The sequence below is a fragment of the Mytilus edulis genome, chromosome 6 (assembly GCF_963676685.1).
Source record: "Mytilus edulis chromosome 6, xbMytEdul2.2, whole genome shotgun sequence".
NCBI classification, from domain to species: Eukaryota; Metazoa; Mollusca; class Bivalvia; order Mytilida; family Mytilidae; genus Mytilus; species Mytilus edulis.
Window position 1 is genome coordinate 86,959,310 of NC_092349.1, and position 10,931 is coordinate 86,970,240.

The 10,931-nt window shown below is 31.6% G+C and overlaps 1 protein-coding gene across 1 annotated transcript; it reads right to left on the reverse strand.

Annotated features, from left to right (window-relative positions):
- Positions 1–5,025: 5,025 nt before the first annotated feature.
- On the reverse strand, positions 5,026–10,545 carry LOC139528776 (uncharacterized). Its single transcript, XM_071324979.1, has 7 exons — positions 10,389–10,545; positions 8,995–9,175; positions 8,671–8,756; positions 7,836–7,922; positions 7,408–7,428; positions 6,311–6,328; positions 5,026–5,223 (listed from the first exon to the last, which is right to left on the reverse strand). Exons 1-7 carry the CDS (start codon positions 10,450–10,452, stop codon positions 5,102–5,104), a joined length of 579 nt encoding a protein of 192 aa, XP_071181080.1. The 5' UTR covers positions 10,453–10,545; the 3' UTR covers positions 5,026–5,101.
- Positions 10,546–10,931: the final 386 nt, after the last annotated feature.

Sequence of the window (10,931 nt, forward strand, 5' to 3'; positions counted from 1 at the left end):
CAAAAAGCTGTTGTTTTTATGACACATTTCCCGGTTGATATGTATAATATATACGCTTGATATATAGTTTAGGCAATGTAGTTACTTTCTTATGAAGAAAAAATATTTTATATATATATTCGATTACTTATAATTAAATTGTAGTGACATAATAATTGCAGACGAGTTAAGGTACACCATGTTATCTATAATGATAACGTTTAAAAGTTCGTTTTAACTGGATAAAAGTAACTATCTTGACTATACTGGGAAACCAAATGCAGCGAATCGTTGGAAATAAATATATCAAATATACCCTGATACATGTACCAAGTCATTATACAAATGTTAGAACAAATGTATGTGTATATAATTATTAGTTTATTAAAAACATTCACAATGTCAGTTACCTTTTCTACATATTCAACATTACAATGAAAGTAAAAATTAAAAAAAGTCGCAGGCTTTAAATCGTCTGTTTTAACAATGCGCGGAGTAGAAATGTAACAAAATTTAAATTCCCTTGTTAAAACAGTACAATGATATAATTTCTTTATGCAATGATAATGTTTCAAATTATGGGAACCTGTGTGAGACGTCCTTGTGTCTAGCATTATTTGTTAACCTTGGGCCGGTAACAAGAAGCATTCTTATGTCTTACGAACGTCTAAAGGGTGTCTTAAGATTTAAGAATGTAACAAGACCCAACCTCAGACCTATCTTAAAATGATTGACAGCCCTTAATGTTTTGAAAAAGTGCATGATATAAGAACGATTCTTACGTCTACCTTAAAGCGATCTTACTAATTCCGGTAACACAAAATCATTCTTAAATTTTGGTCAGTTATTAAGTGTTCTTAAAACAAACTTAGCAACTAAGGGTTTGTACCAAGAACAATTCGCAATAGCTTCACTTGATATTTTTTGTAAGAGTGGTCCCGACTACTCTTAGCACATTCACTTGTAAATAATAGAACAAGTTGCTTAAAAAAAAGTTAAAACATGAACCTTAGAACTTTTTTTCTTCTAATTATTAATTCATCTGAATAGGAAATTATATATCAGTGTTTTCTTGGCCATGTGTGTGGAGGATGGTAGTTTCTCTTTATTGTAAATCATTACAATTTTGGCTTGTTGAGAGAAGTGTTAAATATAAAGCAAGGAGACATTTGTGACCTTTTTCAATTTTAAACCGAGAGTTCCAAATGGTGAAGTTTAAATCATGATCACTTCTTAAATTTTACGGAAGCCACCATGAGTTGGTTGACCGTTATGGAATACATGTATACAGATGATATCGGACATGTTCATTAGGCAGATTGTGAGCGTACATGAACGGTGACCCCATTTTTTATTTTATTTTTCTATTAAGTATATTAAGATAAAGTTCATAAAGTTTATAGAAAAATATAGCGAAATCCTATATTAAATAAAAAAAGTTGATTTAGACCCTCGAGCCCCCAGACGTCACAGAAGCAGAAACAAATGCATCGTTTAATCAGAGTTTGCTGAATTTGCACAATTACTTTCATATTTGAAAAATCCGCCGGTGCCAACATTGCAGGATGTTCTTCCTTTCCGGAACACCTGAGATCTTCCCAGGTTTTGTTGGGTTACGTGTTGCTGAGTTTTTAGTTTTCTATGTTTTGTTGACTGCTGTTTGTCTTCTCGTCGGTTTTTCGTTATGGCTGTCTCGGTTTGTTTTCGACCTTTGGGTTTGATTAGTCCTTTGGTGTCTTTTGCCTCTCTTTTGAAATGTTACCTCTCCTTGCAAAGGCTAAGACACGTACTTTATTTTACCTCCTATACATTTCTAGGAATATGATTAGTTAATAACGTCCGCGTGGAGACGGTGTATATTCCATATTAGGTAAGAAGGAAGGCGGGGCTTATTTCATACACGGTTAGTAGTGGTGTTGCGTTCCTTTATAAAAACAAAACGGTACTGAGAAATTTCTTATAGGTTACTACAGACGAAGAAATTGATGATTAAGATTGAAATAAATTCATAAAACACATTTAAACCTATTAAGTTGTTATTGCTGGCATCTGTCTTTGTAGGATCAATGGAAGTATTTTATTAATGCCAATAGTATTGAAGACTTGCTTATTTTGATAGGTCACTAGTCTAAATTGCACACTTAAGATAGTCGGTAAGATAAATTCGTTACATAAAATGGTCACGTGGTTTTACCCCGTAGTAGTTATGGGATAGCCACATCAAAGAATGACATGACCACATCAAATAATGAAACAAACACATCATGTAGTGTAAAATCGTCAAATTTCAAAACATCATTACGCAATGTTAAAGCCATATAAAGAATTGACAAATCATTATTACGAAATAACAAAACCACATCATGTAATGAAACAACTGCATTACGTTATGTCACATACACATCAAGTAATGTTCAAACCATTTGGCTTAATGACATAACCACATTAAATCATGGTGAAACCACATCGAGTAATGACAGAACCATATTAAGTAATGACAAACTATATCAAGTCAATACGAAACCATATCATATAATATCGAAATATTATTATGCAATGACTATTCCATATTAAGTTATATCAAAACATCATTACGTAATGTCAAAACCATATTATGTAAAGAAAAACTATCATCAATTAATAATAGAACAACATAATTTGATATCAGAGTTCCACATAAGACAGCTGTGGCGTTCCATATGTCCCCCTCACTCAAAAATTGTACGGTCGTCAAAATTATACTTTTACAATGTGCTGAATATATTTCGTCTTGTTTTGGTGTCTATAAAAGCAGTTCAGGTGGAAATGACCGTTTAAAATCAAAATTGATTTCTTGTATAAGTTTCCGTCTTGCATCCGCCTTAATCACTTTCTTATTTATTTCTCACTTTGTTCTTTATTCAACTTGAATTAACGGTCTATATTATAAACCAAACATTTAGCAATCTCTATAAATTCTTGTACAAAAATATTATCAAACACTTGTACCTGGATCAGTTAATGAATGGCCTCATATATTCGATTCTAAATACTTTCATAAATCTAATGACAATTAGTTGATGAATGTATTATATCGAGGTATCCTCTCTTTTCATTATACCCAAGGCAACTCAATATTCGAATCCAAAAAGGTATCATTGGATTTTAAAATTGAGTTACCTTATGGTACCAATTTAGGAAGGGGGTTACTATAACTGCTTGCTAGCAATTTGGTATGAGATAGTTAGATGGTCGGAATCAGTAGACCACCTGACTGTTGAATCAGTTGATTACCATAATTGAGATTTGCCAATACTTCTTATATATAAGAATACAAACAAATATAATGAATCGACGAAAATCTGGCTTCACGGTCATAAAACTTTCGAGCATGATTTTTGTACTCAGACTCGAAAATCAACCAATCAAATTGCTGGATTTCATGTTTCGAGCATGATTTTTGTGCTCCGAGCACTGAGCAAAGTTTTATGCCTTCAACTGCTGGACGAGTAATAAATCTAAGCCTTGCTAGTCTTAACGACCAAAGTTGAATATATGGAGAATCTATAACAATCACTTATATACATGTTGTGGATGTGATTCGTGTTGCGTAGTCTCTAGTTTATAGTTTTACAGTCAAATGAAGACGTTTCTTACCATTTGACAATTTTTGGTTGAGGTTAACTAGCTTCAAAATAGAGGCATTATTTATCAAAAGAACATCTAAAGTCGTATATCGAAAAATATATAATTAAAACACATGGTAAAAAGGGCTCATACCAGTACCAACCAATCAACGTATTAGACTAAAGACTGACCTAGACGAACCCAACCAATCAATGGGGGTTATCACAAGTTTTTTGGAATGGTAGGTTGACATTGCTCCAAATGCGGCATACGATGGGTTTCTCACCCCAAAAAACATCCGGTGATCATTTTTATGTGGTAGGTCACAATCGAGGATAATAAGACGGGATTATCATATGAAAATGTGTACATAACTCTCGTCATCGGATAGTCTATAACATATATGCATCAGTCAACTCGTGACCTTGAACGTAAGAGTTTCGACGGGAAGATATATACCCCGTGTGCAGGCACTGCTGTAATTTTGCTACACGTCAATGAAAGATCAAAATAGGGAAGCTGCCGTCATCTCTTTTAAATAAAGGTTTGTTCTCAACCGAACCTCATTGTGCATGTCTAGACATAGTTTAAGATATGATGCAGAATGAACTCTATCGGTTGTATTTTTTTCCATCAATGGGGTAGATGTGTCCAATACATATATTCACTTAAGTTATCTTTGAACTATTTAGTGAAATAATAAGATGCATATAACGGTACATAAAGTTAAAGGATAATGCTAGCTTCAAAAAGCTATTGTATCAAGTCAGCCTAATATGCATGATTAGAAGGAACTAGTCAGCAAGAAGAGGAGCACAGATGGTTAACATTGGAATAACGATAGTTCAATACACAACAAAAAACGTGTCCAAAACTTAACAAATATATAATAGATCAAACAATCCATAACTTTGGAGTTGATTTTCCCAAAGTACGATTTATACCTTCCAAATACAGGCAAATTGTGTCTTTGTCGATACTTCATACTTAATTCTTAATATTTGCAATGGAGGAATACTTGGTTAAAGGATAAACATTTCGAGTGGTTAAGAAATAATAAAAGCAAAGATATTTTGATTGTATATACTCAGGATCCCATGAAATTTGAGCATCTACATCTGAATCATACCACCTTGATTTGATATTGTCATCAAAACTTTAGACGCCCAGCTAAGATAAGATGTTTTATTAAAAATCAAGAAATATGTTTCGTAGACTGCTTAGACGACCCAGTTATTTTAAGGGCACTACGTACTTTATGTTACCAAAACAGCGAAGGAAGATCCTGTTTATCATCTTGAGTTGAACTTTCAAAGAAACCTTGAACAGACTTATGATTATAGAACAAGTAAATGGACAAAACGTTCGTCCTTTCAAAAAACATTTCATCGCAGCTAATCATGAACGTCTTGTTAAAGAATAGATAATAAAAACACGGAAACGTTATCAATTTTTCTTTATATTCGTATACGTGTTATACATCTTTGCTTTCAAACTCGAAGAAGTTTCAAGATGATTAACAAGCATTGTTTATACTTCCGTTGTCTTTACATTTACGACACTGTCCACAATTTGGGTGTGTGCAACATTCACAGCCTTTCGGTATATTACATCCAAACTTGCGTGATTGCTTGGGTGCTGCAATGATAATTTATACAAAACATATTATATAGCAACTAACACTTCAAATAATCAACCATACACTTCCTCGGGTATAAAGTTCGCGCTATGGACCCACATACTTATTATAAACACGGCTTCTCGTATTTTGCTTATTTCCATATCATGCTGTTTTGAAACTGTAGACGGAGAGACTGTATACCATACAATTCAAATTACAAACATGGAAAATAGCTACAATGAAATATCGAGTAAGAGTAAAGATCAAATAGAAAATGTGAAGAAAATGTGAAGCCTTTTAAGACAAAATAGTATGTGATTGTACAAAGTCAAGAACCAATCCACTCAGCTAAAACTTCCTGTTTTCTTTTTCAGTTTTACAAATTTATCATTTCCATTGCACCGATACTGTAACTTTTTTTTAAACTGCTTCTTGAATTGTGAAGCCTTTTAAGACAAAAATGTGAAGCCTTTTAAGACAAAAATGTGAAGCCTTTTAAGACAAAAATGTGAAGCCTTTTAAGACAAAATAGTATGTGATTGTACAAAGTCAAGAACCAATCCACTCAGCTAAAACTTCCTGTTTTCTTTTTCAGTTTTACATCATTTCCATTGCACCGGTACTGTAACTTTCTTTAAACTGCTTCTTGAATTGAGTATCGGCCACTATGAACTCGTTTGTTGAATATCTAGTGAAATGTTTAAACAAAGTAGTTCTTTAAAGTTAGTTTGGTTAGTTTAGGGTGGAAACATAATACTGCTGATTGATCAATCGTCATGATGGTAAATTAGTTTATGTGGAGTAACGTCCTACCAAGCACAAAACTACATGAATTACTAGTATATAACAAATGGCACAATATTAGTCTTTGATAGGATTCTTGGAGATAATCTTGCTGTTTAGCACTCGTGGATACAAGCTCTTGTGAATTTATTTTGTAATGAGGGGATCCAATAAGGTACAAAATAGGGCCAAATTAGAACTTGACTCAAACGTATCAAAATATTTCGAATTTGATGAATGAATGTAGGAATATATGTACTTCAATTGAACATTACAGATTTGTACACCATTATAGTTTCCATATAGTGTCAGACAACTTACGACGTCGATAGGCATATCCTAAAACAAACAAAACCAAGAATCATATATCGGATAATAATTAGTGCACAATATTAAACTAAATAAAATATAAGTGGAGACCATTGATATATTAATGATATTTGATCGTATCACATTGTAACATGAATATCAATATATAATTATGTATATATCTTTCTTTTAATGCTAACTTATATACTTAGAGATTCGGCCACCAGTTAAAGTATTGCACTTTGATATGAATATGTCAGAGTAAATCATTTTTCGAGACTCACATCAAGTTATTATTTATAAGGGATAAATGGTCTTATATTGACTATCTTATCTTATATAAGGTCAAGTAACAGTATATCAGGTAAGTCACAGATTTTACGAAAATTTGCATACTACTTTGGCTAGTTTCACTTTCAAATGGAAACAGAAAATCGAAAAAAAAATTGCATAAATATCTTTGATTGTTTTAAATATTATTGATTGAATTTTTTCAAGAAGGTTAACAAGGAAAATGTGTCTTTTTTTTTCTTCTAAAATATCATCAAATCTCCATTTTTAAACACAACGTTTTTTCTTTAAAAGTATATGTTGCTGATAACCTCATTTCCTTTCTATTGATGTAATATGATTATATGAGTCAAGGTTATTTGCATATTTTTTTTAAATATCTTCGACATAGCCAATTTACTATAACTTTACCTTAAATGTGCTTTCTTGATTTATTTGATTATAGATTGTAGTGAAATTGACCATGCTGTTCACACACACTCGTAACTAATGGCATTTCAATTTGGGTATATTCATATGCGATAACCATGAATAGTACGGTTTAAAGTAAAATAATGATATGAAAACATACACGAGTGGGGCAAGCTCTTGTTACATGATGGAATCTTTAAAAAAAGTTTTGATTATCATTTTCCATAAACACATTCTGTATGAGCGATTCATTCGTTTATCATTTTTTTGGTCCTATTATTATATAGAAGGAAAAAACAAAGTAGCTTTTGAAAAACGATAAACTGTATTTTCTTAACGGAGAGTTATGTAATTTGCACATCAATGTTTTTTAACCAAAAATGGTTCCGTACAATTAAACAACTTACTGTACGAATGGGATCCACGTGCTACAAAATATCATACATATATCGTACAGATACATAAAATATAGTACCATACACCAAACTAATCACAATGTTTAAAAAAGTTTATGCAGACTCTTTCAATGATTAAGATGATCAAATTTAGATCCTGGAAACAATGTTTACAACTAGATGTATAGATCAAAAGAACACTCGGTATGCTAGTATTTAAAAATATGTCTTGCATCTGAGTTATTGGCTTTTAAATGAGTTGTATCAAATTTACAATTCTTGTTAGAGACATTTGTTTAATTTCAAATTTTGAGGGCAGTATGTTGCCCCTTATCAATGATATAGGTCGTTATTACAACCTGTACAATAAACTATTATAGTTCAGATGCATGTCGAGGTCACATATTAAATATCTAAAATTACACGATTCTTGTACTTGCCTATAGCTGTGAAAAAGTTCTTGCCTGGATATGCACAGACTTCGCAAATTTTAAACGCGTCTTTTTTACCTGGAAAATCTCCGGTTACTACAATGAAATAAATATTGGCACGTTATCGGGATATTACTTTTTTTTATCCGAAACTAAGAATAAGTAAGTTGATCATTTCTGTATGTCATATATAAATTATGAAGAAGATGTGGTATGACTGCCAATAAAACATCCATCCAACAACATTCAGATGAAGTACAACGGCTTATAGGCTACCATGTTGTTATTAACAATGGGGTAAATCCGTACCGTATAGTATGCTTCAAAAGGTCATGACATAAAACAAGTGAAAAATGATTTGTTTTCAATTGAGAAAATAAGTTGTTGCAGTCTCAATTAGTTCTCAAAACTGTTTTAGATGTTGTCACTTAACGTTTACTTCTCTCTAAGTTATGAACTATGTCTTTAGTTGTCATATATAGTTTGTTTACGTTTTTCGTTTTGGTTTTTGTAACTTTTATTCAATCATTTGAAAACCTAAACGATTTCTAAAGTCTGGATGTAATTTTCATGGGTAGAGAAACCGTTGTTACTCGTAAATATGTGATTTGTGGTTTGCTAAAGTCTGCGAACAAACATAGATGTATTTTGTTGAGCATTCAAATTTCTATTAGCACGAAATTACACAATGGTATGAGGTAAAGAATAGTGAATCGTCATTAGTTTCCAAGACTTGTATTCCTACATCTATCTTTTATTGTTGTGTTGCTGTCTTGTTGAAGTGAATATAAACTTCAACTACAAATGTTTATTGGTTTTGTGTTACAAATGGTCTTAAACTTACATCCATTGTGAAGTCTAAAAGTTGTCGGACGTTTGGTTTTGTCATACTGTATCTTAAAACAAGCCCAGTTGTCTTCTCCTTTTGTTCTATAAAGGACGAGAAATCTCAATTATAAAAAACAAATTATTTGAAATAAAAGAAAAACTGTCTTTTTGCACCAGTTACTCATTTCAATGAGAATTAATAAGTAGATTTAAGAATGTTTTCCTTAACACACTTGTTATTGATTTATGTAAATGTTTTTTTCTTAAATCCTACATTAACGTTTGTTAATCTTTCTTTATTTGTTTTAAGTTGAAACTGGAACACGACCTTAGTATTTACCTTATCACTAGAAATCCGTCTAATATCTGATAACACTCAGATGTTGTACCAAATGACCACGTGATTCTCCTTCCATCCTTCGAAAACTTTGCATAGTACTCAGATTTTGATTTCCCAATTTCCCAGAGATCGAAGGTTTTCCCTCTCCATGGACATGGAAACTTACAACTAGGTGTTTTATCTGAAATCATTAACACAAAATGATACAGTACATGGTGTATGGTTTTGTTTATATAAATTGTATACAAAATATTTATTAGACTGTCTTTCTTAATAATGTTTGCTCCTCCGTTTTTTGGTTTTTTTTTTGCAAGATTTACGGAATCCTTTGGTTTAAGCCATGTATTGTCGTTAAACAATTTTGCACACTAACCCCTACCATTTTTCATAATTTTATTACATGTAATTTAGAAATCCATATTTCAAAATTTTATAAAATTCTTGCTGTTCTTACATTGTTTTTGAGACAGGTAAGGTGCCAATGTTAAATATAGGAAAAATCTAGAGAGAATTGTTTCCCGCCAAATTTTCAATGGCTTATGTCTCGAAAACGAGCACACGGATCTCAATGTTTTTCAACTTTTTTAGTTTCTTTATTTATATACTGTATATATAACTATCAATTGATAACAGTCTTTTAAAAAGCTTGTATTTTTTTTAACAGAGTAGCCAACACCTTTATACCGAACATTTTTTTAGGTGTTTATATAATTTATTTATTGTGTACATGTATATATATCGTTACTCGTAACGATCCAGCGCTCGCGTGGGGAAAATCGTTGACTATTATTCAGACGTTTTATATATATAATTATATATATATAGTTGTAACTAATGATATTCCATGTTATAATTTGTATTGTAGTGATACAGTTTTATCCCAATTAAAGTGTTTATCCTTTTGCCGGTACATTTTTTGTGTTAAAGCTGCATCCATAAATACAATGTATGTTTAATTTTAAAATAAATTTTCGATTCCAATGCAAACAAATATATACTTATTTGATATGAATAGTTATCAAAGGTACCAGGGTTATGACGCGTCATCTACATAAGACTCACCAGTGACGCTCAGATCAAAATATTTGCAAAGCCAAACAAGTACAAAGTTAAAGAGCATTGAGAACCCAAAATTCCAAAAAAAAATTTCAAAATACAGCTAAGGTAATTTGTAACTGGGATAAGAAAATCCTTGGTTTTTCGAAAAATTCAATGTTTTGTAACAGGAAATTTATAAAATGACCAGATATTTGATATTCATGTCAACACCGAAGTGTTGATTACCGGGCTAATGATACCCGCGGGGACGAAACGTCCAAGAGGAGTGGCATCGACCCAATGGTGTAAATAGTTATCAGACAAGATAATAAGGCATAAATAAATATAGACGTTACCTTTATCATAATAGTGAGCTCCAACCACAACAAAAACCAATAACAATACCACTGAACCTTGCATTTTCTATTAGCCTCTATTTCTTAGAAATATTTTCCTTTAATAACACCTGATGAAGTTGATAAAACTATTTTTAATCAATCAAAACATCGTTTTATACCTCTTTGTATATCAGTTAATTAAATCATGTATGTAATGTTTTCCTTTAAAGTCCCTCTTCCTTGTACTTTACAATTTCAGTTTTATGTTTCGTTTATGCAGATATATGTAAATTTAAACAAGAACATATTTTTTTTTGGCTTCACACAACATTTACAGATGGTACTTGGAAAACAATTTGTCGATAAACTGTATATATTTGTAAAACTAAGAACATAACATGCGGAGGTCTAAACGCGTAGGTGTAGGTGTATTTGCCATATTCACAATTTATGAAAGAGTGTTCATCATTAGTTAATTTTTTCCTAAAAGTCAAAGAATTTATCGTCAATTAAACATCCCTAAGAATTCGCTAAGATATAAAAAAAAAAAAATACAAAAAA

Excerpts from the sequence above, each read along its gene's own strand:
- LOC139528776 (XM_071324979.1), bottom strand. The coding sequence starts at position 10,452 with ATGCAAGGTTCAGTGGTATTGTTATTGGTTTTTGTTGTGGTTGGAGCT. Across the intron at positions 7,923-8,670 it reads TTTTAGACTTCACAATGGAT|TAACCGGAGATTTTCCAGGT; the intron begins GTAAGTTTAAGA and ends ATTTCATTGTAG. Across the intron at positions 7,429-7,835 it reads GAACTTTTTCACAGCTATAG|CACGTGGATCCCATTCGTAC; the intron begins GCAAGTACAAGA and ends GATATTTTGTAG.